Raw genomic sequence first — 27,026 nt, forward strand, 5'->3', positions numbered from 1 at the left:
GTGTAAATGCACTTTAAATTGGGCAAAAATGAGTGTCTGTTGTTTGACACTCAATATCTCTGCTTGATGTTCTCAATTGCAACTCAGCGCCAGTGCACCCTGGTGTCATTGTCCTCCAAAAGAAAAACCATTTGCCCAGTCAGCCTCTAAGCCCATGTGCCACCGTTGTCTTAGTTTCTATGGAGACACTTTCCTCCAGACCAAGCATGTGGAGGGCACCCCTCCAGTGGAAGGAGGTGGAATAGCATTGTGGTAAGGCAGTCATACAGCAACCTCATTTACAAACATGAACCATGGACTGTAACATACAGTGTTTGTTCTCTAAACATTTCACTGTAGTTGATTAAACCCAACTTGAAGTGGAAGACATACTTGCATGTACAATTTCGTTAGTTGTACAAATAATATAAAGGTTTAGTTGAATCTAAAAATTATATGAAGGCAAAGTTAATCGGAGAAAAAGGCAGGAGAAGTCACAGACAACTGTAGTTTTTGAAATGTAAAAAACACTACATATATATGTACTATTGACATGGACCATGCAGTAAAAGTCTGGGACTGACGTGATCATTTGCCAGGAAACTCCAGATGGGGGCACTGTCTGTCAGTCTTTCTCTGGTATTTCCTTACCTATTCAGGAGACTCTCTGCTGTCAGATGGAACTGAGTGTTTCTGACCTTGAAGACGATGACAGACAGTCACTGTGGGGGCAACTGTACTCAGCATTTAAATACACAAACCACACAGCCTCAAGACTCCAGCCATAGTGGTCTAGAGACAAGGACATGAACAATGTGGGAAAGAAGCAAAGTAATGTTTTTGTCATAATTGTTCTAACTTAATTAAAACTGCTTTCATTTCCTTACTGCTTTCTTTAATACTGGCATGGTTAAATAAAACTAAACAGAGCCTTGCTGTAGAAAACAGGATCATTTTCTGGCCTTTTTAAATACTTCTTTGATCAAATGACTCCTAATTAATACTACTACTACTACTACTACTACTACTAATGATAATAATAATAATAATAATAATAATAATAATAATAATAATAATAATAATAATAATAATAATAATAATAATAGAAGCAAAAAAGCAATTGTGGTGGTAACTGACTGCTACACAGTCTTATTGATTGCTGTATATAATGAACCACAAAACAGCATAGCTCACCCTGGTAAAAAAAAAATGACAGTAATAAAATAAGCATTTGAAATAACTGAAATAGTAGTTTCCAAATCTTTTACTTGGTCATATAAATGCATTTTCATAAAGACCAAAATACATATTTATCACACAATAATTACTTGTAATGGTGCATACATCATCTTGGCATATGAATAGTTTACAACCACATTAGCTACTCCAGAGTAGCTAATGAACCTTGTGATGATATCAGTATACATTTCTTTGAAAAACACTGAAGGAAGTGTATTTTTTTCCCTAAAGTAAAAAATACACTTATCTTATGTTCACACAGACTGGATATGGGTACCTATAATGGACATGCAACAGCGGTAAATTGAGCAGTATTTTTTTCTTAATAAATAATAAACAGGTTGTCATCATGAGGCAGGCTGCATAAATAAGCCTGTAGCTCATAGACAGAAAAGAGAAAGCCCCCATTGTTTTATTTTGACTTTTGCTCTAATACACATTTAGGATGATATATTTAGTATATTTGTCAGGCAACATTAATATACTGGTAGAAAGCAAATTAAAAAGAAATCCTAAATATACCATACATAAAGTATAAGCATATATATAGAACCTTATTTTAATGGTGACTACAATACTAATGTTAATATTACAAAAAAAACCCACCAAACAAACAGCATTGAGGTAGTTTGATTAAAAAAAATGCCAACCTGGAGGCAGTGTGCGTGGACTACCTATTAAAAACAAAAAAGGTTTTCCAATAATGTAAAAAGAGCAGTTAACAAGATGAACATATTGTGGAGTTCAGCGCAGTTGCTCAGCTCCTCACCAACCAATTACAACACTGTCTGTAGTAGAAAAACCTAATTTGCTTTCGAAGAAACACAGCAAAGGCAGCCTACCTCTACTGCCAAGATAAACTACTCAAACCTCTTGTTGTTGACTTAAGCCAGACAAATTTACTGTCCTAATTGGTCTCAGTGGGCAACGCATCAAAAGTGTAAATAATTTCATCAGCAGCTGGCCTGCTCTGTCTTTTGGTATCCTGGCTTTTATTTCATAGTGAAAACTAACTTGTGCCTGCTGGAACGACATTCTGTAATAATTCCCAGAGCACACAATTTTCGCATCAGATAAAACTACTTAATGAGAGGATGACGTTCAATCACAGAGTAACTAGTCTCAGTCTGAGTGCGTGACCAGCTGTGTCTGTTGGGTAACAAGTTGCAGATGATGTTTCAGTTGTTGCTGCTGCATGTTCTTTTGGTTTTGTGGTTTAAGGGAATCAGGTTAAACTTAAGGAAAAAGAAAAAGCAAAAACATAGGTTAAAGCAAAGGGGATCATCCCTTCCACCAGGTAAGACTTATGAATGTTGAATTATGCAACAAACAGGTGTATTGTATAATCATGTTTTGCTAAGCACACACACACTGCTTTCATTTGATAAGAGGTCCACATTCAGCACACATACACAGTGTCACTGATGGAGGCACATATCCAAAACTCTTAATTAGCAAGAAGCTGGTAGTTTGTGTTCATCATTTCAGAGCAGCTGGGAAGGAAAAGGGAAAAGCAGGGAAATTGCAGCTTGACCACAATCACAGAGGACACAGCGGTGCTATTAGTTTTCCAGTGCAATCACATAATCCGATGGCCCAGACATTTGCTTTAATCAGACACCTGGGAAATACATCCATCCCATTTCATTTCATCAGCTCAAATCAATCTCCCATCAGTATTACATGAATACACTGAGAGCAGAAATCTGGCTGGGCAAGATATTATTACCAAAGGGAAGTCCTTCATTACAGCCTTTTATGATTGCTTGTCTTTCCTCTATAGAAAGAATCCTTTGTATATATATTGTAGATCCTGTTTGAGAGTCAACTATATCTTTGAAACCACACATTATGGAATAAGCTGAGCCCACAATGAATCACGGTGGTATTTCTTTTTCATTCAAGCAAGCAATTTAGCAGTTTATGTCACATCAAATGTTACATGTGGCGCTATGGATTTTTACAGTGTAATTAGCAGCTATAGCGTGAACTCGGACTGCTGTATAGCCACATGTAACAGGTAAAGCATGTGCTTTTTATTTATGTTTTTCCTTCAGCGCTTCTCTGTATGGTAGTGTATGTGCAGATGCTGCTGGTGTCAGTGATGCTGAGCGCGCTGCACGAGGCGAGTCTTTGTCTGCTCCGGGAAGGCTGGGCTCCAGCTGGCTCCTGCTATGTGTTTGCATGCAGAAGTCAGTGGTTCCCCCAGTACCCGGAGCAGGAGGCGAGCTGTTTGATTGATTGGGATGCACACCACCAACGCCCCCTCCTCCTCCTCACCTCCTCCCCTTGGCTGCACTTGCTTTGGGTGCACATTTGTCTCTCCAGCTCTCCATTTTTTCTTTACACTGACCAGCTTTATCACACACGGGCGTTCATTCAGTAGGTAACAAAGGTGCACACGCACACACACACACACACACACACACACACACACACACACACACACACACACACACACACACACACACACACACACACAAGAAATGGAGAAAAATAATTAAAAACGAAGAAATACTGCGTGCATGAATGACTGAGTGTAGATGTTGCATGATTAAGGTTAACGTTTGATGTGTATTTTGATGTATGAGCGCACATAAACATCCCAAGTGGCTCCGACATCGGGTTCATTCGGGGCAACGCATTAGCAGTCATTACAGATAACCACTTAGCCAGACCATTCTCCACACTTGGTGTTTCTCTTGCAGAGACTGTGGCATAACTCTAACGAATTCATCATTTTAGACAGAAAGAGAGAGAGAGAGAGAGAGAGAGAGAGAGAGAGAGAGAGAGAGAGAGAGAGAGAGAGAGGACGCCTGGAATAAACATGTATTTCGAAAGATTTGATGTTTCAGGTGCTTTTCACAACGGATTCGCTCCGGACCAATAAAGTCTTAGTGGAAAGCATGGGGCTGAAAAAAGGACCAAGTAAGGGTGTGTTAAAATCACCGACAGCTTTTCAGGACTCCAGCGACGACCAGCCAGCCAGTGTCTGGTGAACGTGTGTGTGCGTGAAAGTGCGCGCACGTGTGTGTGTGTGTGCTGTGTTAGGACCCGCAGCCAACACACACTTAACATTCGTTCGCAACATGGCGTTGAAGCGCCGAGAGACACGACGGCTCTCCCCCGACTAATGCAACCTTATTGTTAGGAAAACCAGGGAGACTGTTAACCAAAGAACCCTAAACATTCTCAGAGACTCCTTTACGCACCGGCGGAGACAATAGCGGATTCCAGCATATGAATGTCGCTATAACGGTATAGCTGTTGTATAGACTCAAGCTGCTACCCCACTGGTGGAAATCAAAGGCTGTACATGGCGGTGGAGAGTACAATTTGGCTGTTCTGTCTTCTTTCGCTGTTTTGTGGTCCATCCAAGCAAGGTAAAGCGCTCACTTAAATCTTCTTCTTCTTTTTTTCTTTTTTTCTTGTATGGTGCATGTGTGAGCCAGCGGACCTCTCGTATTACTCTGAAGTGCAGTTACTCAGAACATAAGTAGACTGCGATAACAGATATGATCTACTGGGTGAATCTGCACCTTGCACAGTTTGTGCAATATCCCCTCCGTATTCAGTGTTCACCTCATTTTGGCCTCTCTAATCCCCACGATGTAGGGGTGTTTTGTTAGGGTACTTCATTGGTATCTCTCTCAGGACGCGCTGGAAAGCTTTGGCGATGGGAAGTTGCAGCACATTGCCCAAGGAGTAGCCACAGTGTTGTTGAATGTTGCCACAGGGCGGCCAGGGGCTTTGAAGCGACCGTGGGAAGTTTGGGATCCAAACCAGGGAATCGGACTCACAATAACAACATGTGTGATGGGCTTGTGCGTTCAGAAATAGAATTATGTCCTGCAGCACACCACTATTTCATGTTCTGCTGCTGGGGGGGGGGGGGGGGGGGGGGGGACTTTTTCTGTTACGGTGCACTGATGTGCGCAAGGGACGTTATGGTTTCCCCCTCTGCATGGCTCAGAAAAGTTGAGGGAGAGGTTTTTGAAGACAGTGTAACATCATCAAAAGTATTCTACATATTTATAGATTGCTGTATGATCTATAGAAATCTAAAGATGGATGCATCATAATGAATATGATAGCTGTACAGCAAAAAGTTTATTTCCTAATAACTGCTGTGGCTGGTTGAAGAGGAAAATGCTAACAGTGGTGGCGATGAGCCGGTGAGAGACTGTCTGGTCACCGGATTTACATGACAAAAGACCAGCGCAGAACACGAGTGGCTCTTATAAAGTAAAATGCTTACCAGTGGTCAGGAAACAAAAAAGATAGAACATTTGATTTCCTTAAAACCTTTTATTCCAAAGCCCAACTTTCTGATTTTTGTCTAATGACTGTCTAACATGTCAGAACATTTCTGTATGAAATCACTGAGGCAACATTCAGCTCAAGAAGAGCATCATATCAGAATTTCATAATCTGTTTCCATCTTGTTCATCAGAGAGTTTGGATTATAAGATAAACACATGGACTGAAACTGAAATTCTTGCAGAGGATTGGAAATCAGTGGGTACTGTAACTCCTAGTCAGACATGAGAAAGTATGTAACTCCTGCCATGTATGTACGTGTGTGGCAGTGTGGACAGATTAAACATTTTGGGAGCAGGTTAGAGTGGCATGTGAAAGTTTTTTTTTTTACAATTAGTCAAATCTATAAAAATGCCAAAGACAACACAGATTGATAGGCAGAAAATTGTATTTTTGCAACAGCAAAGTGATTCTGAAAGTGTTATTTGCCACAAAATAGGCATGTCTCAGCATATTGTGGATGCTGTGAAAGAGGAAAAAAAGGAGAAGAGGCTGAAGCATCCCAAATTACAGAAGAACTCATATGAAAATTGTTGGTAACAGGTGTTAGGGAGGAAAAACTTTGGTTCGAGTCATCATCATGAATATGTACAGAAGAGGTCAGGAGAGAGGTGTAGCAGTAAGTGTCTACAATCATCACTGTGCAAAACACAGTGGAGGCTCTGTTATGCTTTGAGGCTGCATTCAGTCTCCATGTTGGGGTATTTTGATCCACCATAAAGTTCCATCTGGAAAGTGGCACTAATACACAAGCTATTAATATCACCGTAAACTTACATGAAAACTATGCCTCTTTCTTTACTTTAGTCTCAGCTTGTGTAGTTTATCCTTTGGTGGGAGTTGCAGAAAGGTTTCCTGTTGCTGCTGTGGTATGTTATGGCCTGCAGTGATTGCTACCAACAGTGATGAGAAATAAGGCAGTTTGGTGCTTGGTGGATTGGTGTGGCAGTGAAAAGTCAAGTGTAATGGAATGCATGTATATGAGAACCATGCTTGTATCCAGGCAGACATCACTTACCTCTGAGATACTGTAGTTTCAACACACAAGCTCCATTACTCATTCTTCAATTATGTACACGATGGCCTTAAGAAGCAGGCCACTTAGAGGTGTGCCTCCTTGACGTCCATCTGATATAGCAGTAAGAGGTCAGAGGGTACAAATGCTATAGAGCTAGATTACCAAGCCTCGAAGATTCCAGAATATACAGAATAAGGAATAACTTCTGTTGAGATCTTCTTGACAAGAGAGTGAGTGCCACACTTGTGGGCAGTCACAGTGAGATGATGAAATCTTTTGCAAGTAAATACTGATTGGTGTGGAGGTTATGTATGATAAGAGTTGGGAAAAGGTTGATTTATTTGTACAGTGATATCAGCAAAGTTATGAGTTTGGACATTTTGGGATTAGGCAGTTCAAACATTTCAATAAAATCATACATTTGTAAGTTTTTTGCATCAATTGCATCAACAAAAACCTCACATTTAAAGATCCATTGTGATATTTAACATTTGTCATCAAATCCTACAATTGTAATTATTAGCACTGCTGATAGCAACATGCTTTAAAACAGCGGTCCCCAACCCCCGGGCCTCGGACCGGTACTGGTCCGTGACTCGTTTGGTACCGGGCCGCGAGAGTTGAGGTTCAGGTGCGAAATGTATGGTTTTCAGGGTTTTTATCGGTTTTCAGCATTATTTTGTTATCGTTTTTATTGTTTACTCGGTTTTCCTCGGTCTTTTCACATGTGTTATGAATAAATTTTCTTTTTTTCGGTACAGGTATTAGTTTTATTTTGTTGTATTTATCCGCGACACCTTAAAGGCCGGTCCATGAAAATATTGTCGGGCATAAACCGGTCCGTAGCGCAAAAAAGGTTGGGGACCGCTGCTTTAAAAGGTTTCTTATTATGTGTTATTACCAAATAATTATACTTTTTGTCATCAAGATAAGTAAACAACTCCGTCATTTTCCCCTCTGTGTGAATTTTGCTATGTTTAGGAAGTACATTACTGTATACATTACTGTTGTGGATGATGGTGTTTATGGGACCTGAGGTTGTTCCTGAATAGAGGTTAGTGTTAATTCTGGGCCATGGATAGAATGACAGAAGCTAAAGGGGTATGCTTGAGGGCAAGGGCCATGTCTGCATGTACAAATTAATTGTTTTGTACTTTCTAAAGATCAAAGGCAAATCTGTCAGCTTCACTTAACACATCAGAAGCAAATGAATGAAGCCAGATTGCCCATGTGTCTGTGTGTTCACAGTCATAGAATACTGCACAGTTATTAATAGACACAATTAAACAACATCCACAGTCCTGAAAGACTTTATGAGCAAATGAATCTGACTATTGTAATGCATTTACCCTTTTTTATAAGCACTTGATGAATATAAACACAGTGAAAAGGGCATAATGAAGCCTAGGCACTGACTAAGAATGACATTTGAGTTAATTTACCATTTTACAGGTCCTATTAAATGGAAATCTTTGCACTAGGAAGTTTTGTAATGCTTCTCCACTTTGTCACATGTAGTTAGACATCCTACATCAGTCCCCTGCACTTGTTACAGTGTAGCATAAGCCTTGATTAGGCAGGAAAGTTGTTTTTTTTTTTTTACATGTTCTCTTCTTATATCAATCACCATTATTCTTTAAACTGCTTGTCCTGATTTTTATGGGTGAAAGCCAGTGTGCCTGCAGGACAGAAGTCAGCACATACCAAGCAAATGTGTAAACACAGAGGTAGACACAGTACATTCACAGTACAAACTGTATCACTGATTTGGATACATTGACCAGAAATGTTCTAAAATTTTGCTGAAGTATGCTAGAGAATTGTTTCCTAACTGCTGGACCCAAAGTAGATTGTGAGTGGCTCATGAGTTTTGGTTCAAATGAGTTCCAAGATTTAAAAAAGTTGTAGGGCTTTTATTTTGAAGCACTGTTTTGTGTATATCTAGAAGACTTAAGGCTAATCAAAACAAGGTGTATTTACATCATGTACTGTATCATACCCATTAAACTACCCAGTCAGATTAATTTAATGATTTAATTCATTTGACACAATTTATGGAGCAACTTTATCATTTGAAGTTGCATCATCTGGTGAATGTAAGCCCAACTTTTAGTCTCTTTTAGTTTAGTTTTTAGTTTCCACTCACTCAAGAAGAAAATGTTCCTCTTTGTTCACCAAACCACGTGTCTGCTGTTTGGTGCTGACAAGGTTTTTAGTGCTTTCTTGTCAAATCCAAGGATGTGCTTCAGCTGAAAACAATTCTGTGAGAGCAGTAGAAACAAAGTTAAGCAATAGAAATGTTGACTCGACAGCTAAACAATAAAGTTAAACTTGCTGTAAAGCCTGTAAATTGAAGCCTAGGGGAGCTGTAGTTTTAGCTGTTAATTCCTACTGACTGCATAGCTCCTATGACAGCTCGGCACCCTATAATGTCAATTAATACATTTAAAAAATGATTGGTTAGAGTAATTTTTTTCAACAAACAAGTTGGCCAAGCTATAGTTGTTGGGAAAACGGTCCCACATTTAACTCTATATTACTTTGGTATACAGAGAAGTTTGTGGTTAACTCAATGAATGTTAGGTGCCCCCAGGTCCTGTGGCTGCAGAACAAGCTCAAATGATCACCGGCACCATGCTTGACAGATGGTATGAGGTGTTTGTGTTGATAAACTGTGCTTGGTTTTTATCACACATAGCATTTTGATTATGGTGAAACTTTGGTCTCCACTTTGGTTTCATCTGTCTAAAGAACACATTTCCAGAAGTCTTGTGGTTTGTTCAGATGCAGCTTTTCAGACCTAAGCTGTGCTTTTCTTATTTTTAGAGGCAAATATTGAAAGCAAGTCATACTTGTTCAGTGTTTTTCTAATTATACCATCATGAAAGTTAACATTTAACCTGATGAGGCTTGTATAGACTCTTTGTTTTATTTTAAAACAACCTGATTTTTTATTACAAATAAGTTCAATCAAAGAAGATAAAAGAGCCTAGGTTATTTATGACTGACTAAGAAATATGAACCCTGAGGTTACGGAACCACTGACCTAAAGTTTACAGTGAAAAGCTGCAGGCTTCTCCACTTATTAGACTTTGCCAAAACTGGCAGTAATTAATGTGTGTGGTTATTTTATAGTTACCACAGCTTTCTCACCCCTGTATTAACCTAATGTTACCTTATATAGAAAGCTACAGTAGTAATGTTGACCTTACTAGTGCTCATAAAGGAGCCCCCAAAACAACCGTGTAAGGAGTCGTGTAAGAAAAACTGTACAAATAAGCAAACATCTCTGATATGCTCTTGGCATACCTTTGAAGGCTCCAAGCCAGCCCACCAGCACTTCCTCATTGTAGATGTCTTATTTTTGGCTTAGTTCAAAAATCTCTGTAGACTACCTGAATGAGCAATCTTTAGAAGAACCTCGTATGCTGAAACAGAGGATGGATTTATTTCTCTAGGAATCATTTGAATTGTCAGTTTCACAGTTTCAAAACCCCCCAAAACAAATAACAGATTTTTTCCACCAATATGCTCAGGTCAGACAGAGTCATCTCAGCAGCTTGTTACAAAGTTAATATTTTCACGATAGAAATTTTACTGCAAAACTCTTATTGCTTAAATGAGTTTGCGGTGCTAAGAATAGTGGTGGGAGGGATTTTTTTTTTAAGTCAACAGTTTATTTCACACACTGCAACAGGGTACTGTGGTGCAAAGTCCATTGTCTAGCTTAAATGTCATGGTGATGTAAAGTTACACAAAGGGGAGAGATTTTCAGCTTCACAGTAAGAAGTCTGTTATGAAGTTTGCAGAGTACAGATTGGGTTTTTTTTTTAGATATAAAATTCACATTATAACTCCAATCACAAAGTTCCATTTCCTGCACAGGGAAGTCATCACCGTCACAGATGTTGCATCACTGACTGTGATGAAGTTGAATGACATTTTTCATGACAGTCCGGGTATCATGAAACAACACACAAAATTCTTGCCAACTCAGATTAAAAAAAGGAGACAGTTTCATTATTTCTTTAAAAGATTATCCTGAGTTTGCTGTTAGGTTGAGCAGCTCACAAAGATTTGGCTGTCAGACACACACAAACACAGGATCTCTAGGTCTTTCTTCAGTTCTAGGTCATTTTTTATTTATCACTGCACTATTTGTCGCACTTTTGAGTTGAATCTGGAGTTTTTTTGTATCCAACTTCTATCACAACTTTAGCTGAAGTGGATGATTTAACGTACGTACTTCAAAAAAACATAAAACTTTAAGAAACCCATGATTTATTTCCTGCAAGGTTGTTTTATGATGGAGTCGATGCTGACCTGCACTTTTAGGTCTCCTAGGGATATTCACCTATGCCTCTCCTAAACTCTAGCATCATCTTTAATGTATAGAGTGCATTCACCTCTGTTTTGTTGTAAGGACACCTTAGAGACAGTTGTTAAACCTGCAGTATAATGGCACCTACAAAATATTAAGCACTGGTTTTGGAGATGGATGCAAGCCATCTGGAGAAGGACTTTAGCAATTTGCTGCACTGTTACTGCTATGGGTGGAACAGCTTTAACATTATTATAAATGTCTGTGCATACACAATCTTGTATATACAATCTTTCTTAAAACATCACTGTTGTGCCTTCATGTAATTGCATGAAGTTGCAATTTCTGATTTAATTGTAAATTATGTAAAATAGTACTTTTAAGGACAAATGTTCTGGTTTTCTCTTTCAATATTTCTGTGAATATATGTATGCAGTTCTCTTGAGAGGTACAAATCTAAGCATGTTGGACAGCAGTGCTTGCTGAGACTACCTAATTATACATTAGCGTTAAATTAAGTATCTGCGCGTGTGTGTGTTTGCTAAAGGTACATAAAGTGCACCCGGTGTGCCTGCTTCGCTCACTTGTGTGTAAGCGTGGGTGTGTCAGCTGCGATTTGTGTGTGCATCCTGATCCCGTCCCCAGAGAGCACATGCTAAATTAGGATGCATATTATTTAAAGATGCCCTGGGCTGGGTTTCAGCTGGGTATATTTGTGTAGTGAATATGTTGATTTTTTTTATTTGTGCTGCCCTGTGTGTGCCTATTCATGCTGCCAGAAAAGCAATCTTAAGCACAGAAATCTTTGCATGAAAGGAGAGGAAGCCTTGAGCTTGATTTTGTCTGCTATGCATTCAAATGATTTGCTCTTTTGGGTTGGGTTGTTATTGTGAGAATGTATTTTGTTTTTGCTTTTGCTCAGTTATGAATAGCGTGACCTCTTAAAACATCTAATAACAAGACCTTGTAAACTAATGAGGTGTTAATTTCACCAAGAATACATATGTGTATTATAAAAGAACAGTTTATAGATCAAATAATATTTGCTTTCTCTATCTTGAGCCTGCAACAGACATCAACGTGTGAGATGAAATTATATGATTTTACTTTAAGTGTCCATAGTTTCTCTGTCTTTTTCCATTTCTGGCTTACGTTACAATATGGTTAAACCTAATTTTAGATAGTAACCATTTAGGTTATAGAATATTTTCTTTCATCATCTGAAGTAGAACATACAGTATTTGTTTTATTATATTTAGTCATGTAAAAAAATTCACAACTTACAGTAAAACATATATTGTGAAGAGCTCAAAGTAATTTTCTCTTATATAAGCTTTTCCAGTGAGTTTTACCTCCGTTACATATGGAAATCAAATCTAAGTAAATCAGGCTCTTTCTGATTTGTTGTCCAGCAACACTACTACCTGTTATTATAGAGACTTTACTGCAATGCTATATAGAACTGGTAATTTTATCCTGTTAGCTTACTAGGTCACTGAGGTTTACCTCATAGTGTAATTGATATACATAATGGAATACGAGCTACTCAGGTCAAAGTAAGTGACTTAAGGTGTTGTGCAAACTTGAACCTTTAGCCACACTAAATGATGACCACTAGATCGTAGTTCTACTTATCACACTGGCAAGCTTCTTTTTATTCCTGTGCTCATTTTTATGACAGTGTCAGTGGTCGCGTTGTGCTCACTTGATTAACCAACCTGCATTCACATTCCTTCCATTCCTCCCGGCTGTATGCTTGGTCACATGAGAGTGGAGGAGTTACACTAAAGGTGGCCATGTAGGTGGGAAGATGCTGGTTTATCTGTAGAGTTATAGTGATACTGAGTGCCTACCACGGTGGGAAAAGCTCCACTAGAAATTCAAAGCAGGGCTGAACTTTAGTTCCTAGATTACTCAATAATATATTCTGCCATCACACAATAGAGAGCATACATTTAGGAATCTCTTGAACAGTCATTTGTGAATTCATACTGAGTATTCACACCCTTTAGTTCTCATTCAAATGCACTATATTATTTAAAGATCACAGCACATCTCTTCTGTGACGGAGATGTCATTGCTGAGAATCCTGGTGCGAGCGTAATCCGTGACGCTTGCTCAGTGCAGTCTGTCCTTCTTCAGTGCGTGTACCAGGTAGCGCCACATAACAGTCTCATTCATCATCATGACATAGTGTGAGATGCTCAACCCTGATCCTTGTGCATGAGCATTTTAATGTAACATGTGCTTCACTTGAAAAAGAAGCATCAAAGAAAGAGTTAGTTTTTTCGTGGTTGTGTTTTTTTTTAACTACCTTGCAGGTGTATCATCTCCTGTCTGCATTTAGTCTGTTTTCATACCATCACCACGGATGTTACCATGAAGTCCTCTCCTGTAAGTTTACTGTCTGCTGTGTGAATAAATAGATCCCGACTTGGATCTCCCGTGTTACTCCCATGTTGGTTTTATTGCTTGCTTTGTTGACTCATGCAAGAGGGTCTGGCACTTGACATAGCCATGTGGAGGCCCCACGCTGCTGGGAGGCCCCACATGCAAGAAAGCTGCTTTGTGATTGGAGGAAGCCAGAATGGGATGAATGAGCACTGTACATAGAGCAGGAGGCATGAGGGACTGCACCGATACGCCCCCTCTCTCATTCTTTATCCTTTATTCTCTGTTCTGCTCCCATGTTCGTCTCTTTTCCCTTTCAATTGTCGTTACACTGGTTGTGAGAATATGTGCACAGCAAACTATTTTTAAAAAGTATACATGTTAAGCTTCATAGCTCATCACTTTATAAAAATTTCAGTGCTCCTCAGTTACCGCATGAGGTGCAAAGAAGTTGACAAATAGAGAAAGAGGTGTTAACTTAGAAGTTTTGAAACCATTTAGAGTTGAAATGATTAGGTGATTAATTACTTAGCCAAATGATGGTTTTGTGATTTTTTTTAAACAAAAATCACAAAATCTCATCAGCTTTTAAGTTTCTGATTATATTTAATGTGGGTTTTTTTTTAATAAAATTGGAGAAAAGCACTAAGAAAGTCTCTATTTTGATTAGGACGTTCTGAAGGACATTGCTTGGTGTTTGTTTTTTAGCACAAACAACTAATCTTATTAACTGAATAGAAACTCATTAGTCATTACATAACATACCAACTTCCAGGTGCTGGTTTAGCTCACTTGGTTTAACAGGTGGCACATATGCAATTAAAGTAATGAAGAAACCTGGGTTTGAATTGGCCCCGAGGCCATTTAACGTGTCTTCCACTTAGATAGTTGGCTCTGAGTTAAATAATTATACAATTCAAACTGAGCAGAAATCCAGAGTTCCCTATGGAGCATCAGAATATACTTTACTGAGTTAGATTTGTGTGTCTGCTTGTCTTAATTCTTTAATTCACTGTATCTGCTTTTCAACAGTGAAGTGACCATGTATCTGTGCCCATGATTGGGTGTGAGAAGAACTTTAGTGTATCGTCTTGGGAGGAAACACAGCTGGAACAGTTAACACTTGACACGGCAGCTGTTCACATTGCTGAATGACTCGTGACCTCACTATGGGTTCAGTGAAATACTGAGCCCTCTATACGTACAATTGCTTACCTAATAAATAGTTTCAATTCGAGAAACAAGCAGATCAGCGGTCTCAACGACAATGGATTGTATACCATGATCCAGATGCAGTCTGTTCTCACAGTACAAACCTAATATAGCCAAAGCAGTTTTTTCGAATTACACTATACCAAAATAAAAGCCTAAATATTTAGACAGCACTAAAGTGCATCTGTCAGTGAGATTTTCTGTTTTTGCTATTACACAAGCATTTCTACTTGCACACTGAAACCTGAGAATGTCTGTCTCCCTGCAGGGTTTATCACTGGCTGCTTCTCCGCTCAGATGATCTCTCAAGCTGCGGCTTCAAAATATTGATTTCTTCATATGCTGGATATTTTTTCGCCAGAAACAAAGCAAGTGGTGGGGGTATTGTTTGTACCTCGTATCTATTGATGGAAGTTAATTGAATTGGCAAAATAAGGTACCACTGAAACTAAACACTAGTATAAAGGAAAACCAGCTTGGTTTGAGGTTTGGGTTCAGCCATCCAGGCTTACCACACAAACACACATACTTAGTTCTACTCACTGAAGCCTGCTCAGTGTTATTGTTATTACACCAGGTTCCCAGTGCACTCAGCCTGTATTTATTATTCAGTGCACAGTAATGTCCTACAAATCATTACCATGTATTGGGTTTCCAACACAAGTACTACCCAGTTGCACATTATATATAAACATCACTAACCAATCGTATCAATTATCTACTGGTTTGGTACAAAGAAAAGTGGCTATCGTTGTTTTTTGTGCTGTGGTTGTCTATCTTCACAAACGTGTCTTAAATCCTATTTAGCTGCTCTGTGTCACTTTACTCTCAAAGCTAAAATAACGTCTGGTGAAGAAAAGTGGGTAAAACTTCTCTCAACTTCGAGGCAGGCAACTGAAGCAACTACCAATGAGAGCCAAAGACGCCGCTGACTGACATATAAGAGTGTGGCAAGTACTTTAGAGAGTTACCTAGGCAACAGGACTCTGAGATGACAGTGACTGATCTTCAGTGAGAAAGCAGTGAGTGACTTCCTAACATGCGCCTTTATGGGCACTAATTTAGTCCTTCATTTCATTTTGAAATTGTGGGTTTCATATACTCTCATTCTTTGTATCTTATTCTTTATATGCTGGATTTTTTATTGCTTCCCATCATCACGGCTTTGACGTCATGAATTAAATAACACAGTGAAATTATATTTTGTTGACTTGGCTTGCTGTGGGTTTTTTGGTATTGTGAAACTCTCTCTCTCTCTGTGTGTGTGTGTGTGTGTGTGTGTGACAGAACACTGAAAGATAATAATTACAGATTATTCAGAGGTTATGTATCATTGCTAGGTTAGGTTGTAGCAGTGATGTAAGAGAGAGACATTGCAGTGAAAGGATTCTGAATCCTGAAACCTTTAAGTGATTTATAAATAAGCATTGCCCTAAAAATGTAAAGAACAAATTTTATTAGTCGTTTTCTGAGTAAAAATAAAAATGTCAAAAAAAAATTTGACCTTGCTGATCTCTTGATCTCAAAGCACATTAAAGGCAGGGATAAAACAACAACAAAATGCCAGTCTTTTAAAAGTGGAAATTAATGGAAATTAAAAATTGTAAGTGCTACAATAACATACAAGGATTTTTTTTTAAATTGTTATTGTTTTTTTTTTTTACAATTTTAGGCGGTCATTTACTATTTTAAATAATTCCAACAGTTTTTTTTTTAAAGAAGACAACAGCTTTTAACCACCAATGGTTTCTTGTGAACCACATGAGCACACAAATGAACATGTCATTATTTTTCTTCTTGAAGTCCTCATAAGTGGTTATCAGAACTTTTAGTGTGGGTTTGTCTTGTACTTCTTTAACGGAGCTCCAAGTGAAAAACTCCACAAATTTATCCTTCAAACACTCCTGAAATTCAAAATATCTTTTAAATTCCTGAAATGTACTGGGGATACTTGAAGGTAGAACCAGTTTGTGAGTGTCGTAATCTCTTAAAATAAACTTTTGCTCTGTTGGGGTATTCACCACAAAAGTGTAAGTGGCATGAGAAGTACAGGCATGAGGAATTTTGCAACTTGAAATATATTCTGCAGCACAGCACAACAACTTTAACCTTGTGTTATCTAAGAGGGGAGGCACATGGGGTGCCTCAAGGTTTCCAGCTTTCTTCCTACTAGAATGTAGACAGCCAGAGCATAAAAATCTGTAAGATCTCTTTGCTCAACGAACTGCAGATTCCATGTTTTCTGCAACTCATAGCTCCTGAGGCTCAAGGTACAGTTTGTTTTGTAGTCTGACAAAAAGGGAGTTTGTCACAAATCAACATTAACTGTCACACTTCTGCAAAAGTCAGGCAATTTTGCTATATAACCACAATCCACTAACATTTCAACTGCATGGTGCCCAAAAAGCACACATTAATAACATGCATAGTGACAGCTGGGAATGTGGTGTTCAACAAGTTCTCCAGTCATACTTTGAAAGTACATTTGAAGAGATTTCTTTCATTTTTGTGACTTTTAAATCATGAATGCCTTTTCTCCAACTTTTCTGGTGTTGGTTAAATTCTTTGTTAATACTAGAAAACCCCCATGCTACACGTGGGAAACAGGGAACATACAACCATAGAAACATTATAGTGTGAGGCTACAATTCATTATGTTGTGACACACCTTGTAATGTGACATTCCACTCTGTGCTCAACTGAAATTTCAAATGAAGAAATATTTATGATTATGGAGTTTGGATAAAATATTTGTATACAGAGTTTAGATGTTGACCATCACAGTGCCATAGGCAATGTTTATACAAAGTTTCATCAAGATGGTGCACTCATCTTGGAGGAGACAGGGAATATACAAATATATATAAGACATTATTAATATTATTATTATCCTCCCACATTGCTTGACACAGAGACATCATTCTTGCACCAAACTGATTAGCTCGGGGGTGGGATGACTTACTTTTTCAGACACATGTAAATTATTTTCAAATTGTTGCCAAAAAAATAAATCCCTCTCCATTCAAGTGGATGAGAGAGCTATTTGTGGACTAATTAATAAACAGAATGGCAGAAGCAGAAAAATTCTAATGGAAAAATTCTCTTTAACCTGTCGGTGAGGTGAAAATTTATACTCTATGACAATAATTTTACCCACAAATCATTGGAAAAAATTGTTTTCTTTCAGACGTGGTTTCTCTGGAAGCCAATAGATGTAAATTTTGGGATATAGAAGATTTGAGTAGGAGGAGGGCAATTTAAGTTTTCCATATACTTACGTAATAATTTGAGCAATAACTTTTGGAGAAAAGAAGAAACAATCTATTTTTTTCATAGCACACCTGAGCACATTTTTTTTTAAATCACAGCTAAATAGAGCAGCTTTAAAGCAGGTGGATACAATAGACAGTTTGGATTTTATAAGGCATTTTGTGAGTGCCAAGCCCATTTTCGAGACAGTTGGTTACAGTGCACACACTGAATGCCATCACCATGGAAACTTTAACTGCTGCTCCCCTGACACAGGTGCAAACCAGTGACAGTTGATGATCTGATTCATTTGAATATTATCATTTGATTTGCTTGAATCTGCTCTCTCTGTCTCTTTCAGTTAGAAACCGTAGTCCAGCTCCCTCCCTGCACAATTTGTCCTGTGATATTGCTTAGCAGAGCATCATAACAACTTGGTAACACTGTCCTAAGTGTACTACTGTGAATGACCAGCAGTAAAATATATTTTGGCTAACAAAATCATGTTTAACTGTAGGGTGTATTTCAATTGTTTTCAGGTCTGCTGTTGAACAGATTTTGTGAAGAGAAACTGAAGCAATTCTTTTGATCAAAGCCACCAGACTCCACTGAAAACAACAACAACATGTTGCTGCCTCAGTGCATTGTTTTGTTTGTGTGACTGGTGTTTTAAAACAATAATTCTAAGTCAGACTAATGTGTGAAAGAAAGTCACAGAGCCGCACATCTTCTGATGTAAAGTTTGCCCTTGTTTTCAGTTCAGTCGTGTCTGGTGCGTTTAACTGAAACACAACGGCTCTATAAAAATACCAACAAGGGTTTTCTGAGAGCAACTAACGCAATGAAAGTATTCTTAATAAATGCCACAAATTTCAGTTTCTCTCCGTCTGAGACAAATGGTTAGGCAGTGCCTGAAATGGACTTCTACACAGTTTCAGAATTAAAGTAAGCTAAGTAATTCTAGCTAAGATCAAACTACAGTTTACAGGAAAATTAAGATGAATCAACATAATTTCAAGTATTTAAGCTAAATCCTAGCTGCTCCTGTCTGCCTCTTTCTCATGCACATCCATGGATGGACGTCAGCTAATATTACATTACATAACATTACAAAGACACAAAGCATGTTTTTAAGAAAGGCAAATTTTAAACCCCAAACTGCACTATACAATACAGCAGATAATGGCAGTACCAATAATCTTACCACAATAAACTGTATTTCCCAAGAAACTGCAGAGCTTAGTTGCATTTTAATCTTCTAAAACTTTTTTTTAGCAGAGCCCTTGATGCTAGTGACAATAACAGCTGGAACAGTAGGGCCTTAGTTCTGAGGATTTAACGCGCAAATGTCTATATCTTATGCTATGGACGGGATTATTTATTTATTAACCTTTATTTAACCAGGAAAATCCCATTGAGATTAAAAACCTCTTTTTCAAGGGAGACCTGGCCAAGATAGGCAGCAGCAGCTGTCTCACAGTTACAGAAATTACTCAAACACAGGCAACAACAACACACATGCAACAATAAGTGAAAGAATACAAATAAAATACAATAAAATTCAATAAAATTCAAATAAATAAATAAATAAATAAATAAATAAATAAATCAGTTAAAATGACAATCAATCTAATTGAAACAGTTGCATGTTATGGACTTGGCCTCAAGGATTCGTAGTTTAGATTTAAAAGCACTTAATGAAATAAATTCAGTCATTTTCCATTCCTTCTGCAGTTTGTTCCAAGCCGAGGGTGCTAAATGGACAAAAGCTCTTTTACCAAGTTCAGTTCAGGCAAATGGAACAGAAAGCAACAAGTAACCATGCGGACGAAGAGAATACCGACCAGCATGTTTCATTACAAGCAGGGAACATAGATAAGAAGGCAGCAACCCAAGTATCGCCTTATATATAAAACTGTATAAATGAGAGTTCCTCCGACTTACCAAAGTAGGCCATCCTACCTGAGAGTATAACTCACAGTAGTGAGTCTGAAATTTACGGTTAGTGATGAACCTCAGAGAAGCATGATACACAGAATCAACCATTCAAAGACATTGAGCAGAAGCATTCATATATAGAATATCACCATAATCCAGCACAGGCAAGAATGTTGCAGCAACAAGCCGCTTCTTTGTATTAAAAGAGAAACACAACTTATTTTGAAAATAAAATCTCCGTTTTAACTTCAGGTTTTTCACAAGATTCTCTACATGTGGTTTGAAGGTAAGCGAGTCATCAATTAGGATTCCCAGATATTTATAGGTGTGAACCAACTCTATTTTATTACCTTCAAGAGTGGTTACTGATGGGATTGTTTGGGCTCGTCTCCTTGATTTAGAAAACAACATGAGCTTTGTTTTGTCTGCGTTGAGAACAAGTTTATGCTGAAGTAATGAGTGCTGGACAGCAAAAAAGGATTTCTGCAAGGAGTCGATGGCTTGGACAAGAGTTGAACCACAGCTATAAATAACTGCATCATCAGCATAGAAGTGCAAGTTTGCATCTGGCACATGTAGACTAAGATTGTTTACGTAAATGATAAATAGAAGGGGACCTAATACAGAACCCTGTGGCACTCCGTTGTGCACTGTAACAAAGTCAGAACATAGACCGTCAGATTTAATGCACTGAGTCCTGTTACTGAAGATGTGAAAAATGTTGGTATAGGTTTTCAGCAGGTATATCTGGTGCTCCAAAAACTGACCTGCTCAAGGCTGTACCCTGAGCAGTTTGTTGTTGTATTGGTTTAACTTTTACTCTGTCTTTCTATAGAACCTTTTTATGTCTGCTTTTTTTCAGTGTTAACAGGTAATACTCCCCTTTCTGCCTTTCTCCAGTTTCTTTTTTTTTTTTTTTCTTTTTTTTTTTTCTTTTTTTTTTTTTTGGCCTGTCCCGTTTGGCTCTTTTGCCATCAGAATTGTTGTCTAAAGGCAAAGAAAGATGCCCAACGGATTTACTTTACCAAACTGACCATCCCAGCCTTGCCGTAATGGTCCATTTGATTCACCTTTTATTGTTTATTTTATTTTCACTTACTGAATACAGGACAGACTTGACTGGGGGAAAGAAGGGGAGAAAGAAAGAGGGAAAGAGAAACAGCTGAGAAGAGGGACGGGGGAGAAGGGCAAAAGACAAAAACCAACAGAACGGGCAGAGAAAAAAAAATGCATATATCTCCAGTTTCTTTGTTTGGTGGTGGTATCGGCTGACGGATTTCTGGTATTTTCTTGACTTCATTAGTTGTCACATTACTGCATTGCTGAGCCCTCACTGCAGACACCCTGTGTGTTTGGATGGCCTTCCCAGTCTTGCATCACTGGGAGGTGGTGTTGGATGCATGGGAGGATATCCTTCCGCTGATGTTTCTTTTATTGACACATTTCACATCAAGAACTCCACCGACTTCACCGACAAGGTACAGAAACTTACCGTGGACCCAGATGAAACCATGGTGTCCTTTGATGTAGTCTCTCTCTTCACTTGCATACCCACCACGGACGCAGTGGAGACTGTCAGAAAACAACTACAAGAAGACAGCTCCTTAGAAGACAGGACCAACTTCACACCCGAACAGATCTGCACACTGTTAGACCTCTGCCTCACCACTACATATTTCAAATACAACGAAGGCTTCTACAGACAAAAACATGGCTGTGCCATGGGCTCCCCCGTGTCACCTATTGTAGCCAACCTTTACATGGAGGAAGTGGAAAGGAGGGCTCTTGGCTCTTTTAAAGGGAGAGTACCCAGCCACTGGTAGAGATATGTAGACGACACCTGGGTCAAAATCAAGACACAAGAAGTGGAATCCGTCACTGCACACATTAACGCTGTGGATAAAAACATCAAGTTCACCAGGGAAGACACAAAGACACAAACTGTTTGCCTTTCCTGGACTGCGCCGTGCACATTGAAGAGAATGGCAAACTCAACATTGAAGTTTACCGTAAGCCCACACACACGGACCAGTACCACCTCTTTGACTCCCATCACCCTCTGGAACACAAACTTGGGGTAATCAGGACCCTACACCACCGGGCAGAACATGTTCCCTCTAAGCCTGAAGGGAAAAAGAAGGAACACACACATGTAAAGGAAGCACTTAAAACATGCGGTTATCCTAATTGGGCGTTCATAAAGTCAGCAAAGATGCACAGAAAAGAAGATCAGACACCAGCGAGGGAGGATAAGAAAGACAGACGCAACAACATTGTCATCCCCTATGTAGCCGGTGTATTAGAGAAACTCCGGAGAGTTTTCTCCAAGCACGACATCCCAGTTTACTTCAGACCCAGCAACACACTCAGACAAAAACTGGTTCACCGGAAAGACAAAACTCCAAAATACAGACTTAACAATGTGGTGTATGCTGTACAGTGCAGCATGGAATGCCCAGACCTCTACATCGGAGAGACCAAACAGCCACTTTTCAAGCGCATGGCACAACATAGAAGAGCCACCTCCACGGGACAAGACTCAGCAGTTCATCTGCAAGTTCACTCTTTCGAGGATGCCAATGTTCACATTTTGGACAGAGAGGACAGATGGTTTGAAAGAGGAGTGAAAGAAACCATCTATGTCCACTGTGAGCGACCATCGTTGAACAGAGGCGGGGGTTTACGACACCAACTCTCTGCCATCTATAATCCGGTTTTGAGTTCCCTCCCCAGACGCCTTAACGCCCACTCACATCCTGGGCCATCTGACCTCGGGAAATCGCATGATAAGGTGGGGCCAGGTTTCACAATAAGCTCACCCGAAACCCTGGCTGATTGGGACCCGCACCCGTTTTCACACCTTGGCTCATGTGATTAGGTAGAGGATCATCAGGGGGTCCTTTTGTCCCTCTTTGGGGGAATACTCCCACTGGGTTTAAATCTGGGACTCTCCGCCATTTGACCTTAGAACTGAAGAAGCTTCTCGGATGAGAGGTGAAACGTCTTCAAGCAACTTAAAGAAGTCCAGACGCTTTTCTTTGCAAGCTCCTTTGACTACGATGACCTGGATGACTGAGAACCTTCACAGACACATTTCTTTTGACTTTTTCTGACCACTTTTTCTTCAGTGGAAGGCGCCAAATGGGAAAGCATCTTCTTTAAAGCTCCCTGCCTCGGATGGAACCTGTGCTGGAAGCACATCATTTGTCTCTGTCATCCACGTCTTGCCTCTGAAAAAATTGGTCTCTGTAAGAAGACCATTTGAGAAAATATAACGTTAGTACACCAGACAATTTACCCAAATAAAAATCAATAGTAAAGTTTTATTATTTTAAGTGATGCCCTAATATTGTCTTTATTCCTGATAACTTCACGTTAGACTTATTTTTAAAACCAACATTGAAATAACATTTTTTGTTGTGTTTGATTGATGATGAAGAAGAAGCTTTACTTTTTCATTTTCCATTATATTGAAATAAGGTATTATTGGGCTGAGAATGTGTCTGAAAACAGTAAATGCAGATATTTAAAATATTCAGATGTTCACTGAAAGATGCAATCTTAAGAAGATTTTTATACCAGATTCTAAAATGTCAGGCACATAAGTATGGGAAAATACTGATCGATCTGATTAAAAATTAAAAAAGGCTTTGGAAGTTGCACGTTGGAAGTGGAACAAAAAATTTTCGGGGTTAGTTTCAGGGAAAGACTTTGCAAAACTAAGTAGCTCCAACCAATACTGTTTTATAATTTCAGTAATTTCGGCAGATTGTGAAAGGAGTGCTACTCTGGAAATGCACTCCAGCAAGTGTCTCAGTCCATATGGACACATGATCAATGACTTCATTCTAAAGCTGGTTACGGTTACTATCTATGGTTACTAAAGACTTTAGTCCGTGTGACTTTAAGGTTTAAGTTTATGAGTTCTTAGATCCCCAAATGTGTTGAAGTCCCTTCAAAGATTTTATGTCAGGAATCTCACTTGGAATTTTTTCATGATGTCACTGAATTCTTTTGATTTTATCATTTTCTTTGCACCCTAGGTTAAAAAACAAAACAAAACAAAAAAAACCCCAGAAAGAATGAGGAGGGGAAAATGTCAGTGGCCTCCATATATAAAACCATTCCTGTTTTTGAGGTACGCCTCTAGTTCATCTGTTGTTTATTTCATTCATTCATCTACATCCCTAGATGTCACCACTTGCAGATACAAGTGGTGGAAATGGGCTTTCTCCAAAGGCTGTCTGGCCTTTAGACATAGGGTGAGGAGTTCAGCCAAGTGAGAAGGGCTCAGCATAGAGCCACTACTCCCCCACATGGAAATGAGCCAGTTTGGGCATCTGGCAAAGATGCCTCCTATGTGAGGTGTTTTTGGAGATGTCCCTCCAGATGAAAACCGAGGACACGCTGGAGAGATTATATCTCTCACTGGCCTGGGATTGCCTCTGTGTTCCGCTGTAGAAGCTGGAGGAGGCGGTTGGGGAGAGAGAAGCCTGGGAATCCTTGCATAGGCTCCTGCCCCTGATACGCAGCCCCAGATAAGCAAAAGAAAATGAATGGATGACTGGACAAAATCAGAAAATCTGTTTACATTAAGCCTGATCACATCTTACAAGTAAAAGAATGAATAAATTAATGTTACAATGCATATTTATTTATTTATTTAATAATCATGTAATTATAATTTTCCTGACAGTTATTGTTTATTGGCTTAACACCAAAGCAAAGACCTGTACATAGAGCTTAGGGTTTGTTACTATTCCATAAAGACAAGTGTAATATAACAGGTGTTTGGATATGGACAGCATTATACACGCAGCATTATTTTGTTCATTTTCATTCCAGTCTCTTTGTTGGTATCTCTGAGTTCCTGAACAGCCTTGGGTATTGTGTAGCTTGAATTTAGAAGCTGTGGAAACCTGAGCTGCGGCCTCAGGGTCATTGGGTGTCCAGTCTCTGTTGACAGTGAGCTGGGCTGAGTGAAATATTCGGAGTGTTGGGTCACTCTCCTCCCCCTGTTGCTTTCATGCTTTCTCCTTCTGTTCTTCCAAACATTTTGTGAATAGGTGATCCATTAACAGAAATGGGCCAATGGGATAAATACTGTGGACTGCCCTTCTAACGTCTCCATTTCCTCTGCCTTTTATTTCTTTTCTCTCACTGAATGATAGTCTTTGTCAGTGTGTCTCTCGTTTCTCTTCTTTCTTCTTTGTGCATCTGATTCTTAACAGGATTACAAATCAGCCTTTAGCCTAGCAATTTCTCTGTTTATCGTAGTGACACTTTATGTCACATTATCCAAATTACAGTATCTTGCTGTTGCAATTAAAAAGGCATACAAAATTCAGGCGTGGTGTCAAAAGGGCAGTGTATCATTTATGGCCAATAGTTTGCATCACTATTTCTTTTCACCGTGTTTGTCTCATTTATCTGTCTCAGTTTCATTCCCTCTCAAACTGTTGTCCTCTCTCCATTTAGCTATGAACATCTTGGCTTGTTGCCATCACAATCCATTCACTACAGCTCAGCGAGACTGCACAGCCGCTACTATATCCCAGAGTGCACCCTGTTCTTTCCAACAGCTCCCACTTGTACAGTAAAATGGCAGAATGGCCACTTCACAGATCCCCCCCCCCCTCCTCACTACATTGTGTCCTCATGAGACACACACAGTTACTGAGTTACTGAGCAGAAGCGCATACATGTGTGAGTGTGTTGTGGGGCAAATACATGTTAGTTTGTCTGTGTTTATGACACATGGGCACATATCTAGGACATGATGAGGTTTCTAGTGCAACTGTGTTGTTTTATTCCCATATGAAATATCATTTTTTTGAAATATAGAATAACTGTTTACTGTGCCTACTTCTTTAAAGGATAGTAGGTCATGCTAATTCTTTGTTATGCAATTGCTACAGCTACCTTTTGAGATTAGGCAGCTATTGAAATAATTTTATGATACAAAATGTTTTAAAATGTTAAAGATAGCTAAACATTTTTAAAATGAATTTCCTTTCTTTCTTGCATATTCCTCATCATACCTCAAATCCATTTTTTAGGGACCAGTGGGATAATATCTGAACATCTATATCTGAAACATCCTCACCTTGCACCAAGTGAAACCATTGGCGGTGAGCTGGGAAATGGTTGCTAACATTTTAATGACTTAATGAGACCTAATTAGTTGAAATGGGATAGGGAAAGCAAGGGGCCACGGAGGTGATCTGTGACTGTGCATGCTGACTTGCACACATGTGAGTGCACGACACACAACAATATGTTGATCTTTTTGAGTTGTTTGCATGTGGTTCCTGCATGTGTTTTGGGTGCATGGTTGTGCATGCATGTTAATGTCGTCTCAATGGCAGATGTGTGTGTATCAGAGTGCTGTGCAACAACCTTTCTCAGCATTACCCAGCCTCTTCATCAGGAAGTGTCTGTGGGGGTTCAGGCCTCATTTAATCAAAGAAAAATTCCATCTCCCATTAACTTAATTAATCCAACAGCAGAGAAAGACAAGCTGAAAGAAACCTGACTGTGTGTGAGTGAGGGACAGAGAGTCTTTTAAGATGAATTCACAAAGCGTGGTAATAAGATCTGCAGAGAAGATGTTTAAATTATATGAAATTACATCAAGACATACATTAAGTCATGTGTCTGGATAAAAATGTAAACATAAATATTTATTTATAGCATTCATTTATATATTCATTTGCTAGTTTGAAACCACTTACATAGACAGAGCTTAGAAAAAATGCTTGTGTGAATAGGTGTGAATCAGTGAACGCGGCAAGTTGAGCAAAATGCTTTGAGTGCTGAGATAGAGTAGGAAAGCACTATATAAGAACCAGTTCATTTACCATTTGCCATTCAAAAGAGAATGACTCAAATAAAAGTAGCCATCGTACTGTAATGATCACAGTATATGTATTTATGTTTGTATGGTCCCCACCTTCTGATAGAGAAGTGGATCAGTCTTGATCAAACTTTGCATTAACATTGCCTAAGGCACTGTGTTCACAGTGCACACATTTGTTGATGTTTAGAGTGCGCATGCTACTTTTGTTTTATTTATGCATTTTTGGGAATGTTGTGTACTTTAACAGTCAGGCAATTTTTTTTTTACTCTTCCCAAGTGACTGAGTGTCTGCTGATTATCGATCAAGTTACTGAAATAACCATAAAAACCACTATAAAAATGCTTACAGTCTAGAAAGTTTAGAAAATAGACATGCAGACAACACTCTTCCAATGATAAAAAGACTAAGTGAGCACGGGTGAGCACCATCATGTCATGGAGACACTTCATCAAGCAACCCATTGGATATTAAATTATTTATAGCCATGATTCAAAATTGA

General features: G+C 38.9%; 1 protein-coding gene and 1 pseudogene across 1 annotated transcript in view; one reads left to right on the top strand and one right to left on the bottom strand.

Moving 5' to 3' along the window:
* Positions 1-4,288: 4,288 nt before the first annotated feature.
* Positions 4,289-27,026, top strand: part of igdcc4 (immunoglobulin superfamily, DCC subclass, member 4) — a 55,446-nt gene continuing 32,708 nt past the window's right edge. The window contains exon 1 of the mRNA XM_085261267.1: positions 4,289-4,601. Within this exon, the coding sequence (XP_085117393.1) occupies positions 4,535-4,601 (67 nt within the window). The 5' untranslated portion in view covers positions 4,289-4,534. The remainder of the gene's footprint in view (positions 4,602-27,026) is intronic.
* On the bottom strand, positions 20,368-23,499 carry LOC146582962 (uncharacterized; annotated as a pseudogene).

Source organism: Mchenga conophoros, linkage group LG1 (genome assembly GCF_057382185.1).
Source record: "Mchenga conophoros isolate Kocher_MC1m ecotype Shallow Benthic linkage group LG1, M_conophoros_male_GT1.1, whole genome shotgun sequence".
In the NCBI taxonomy this organism is placed as follows: Eukaryota; Metazoa; Chordata; class Actinopteri; order Cichliformes; family Cichlidae; genus Mchenga; species Mchenga conophoros.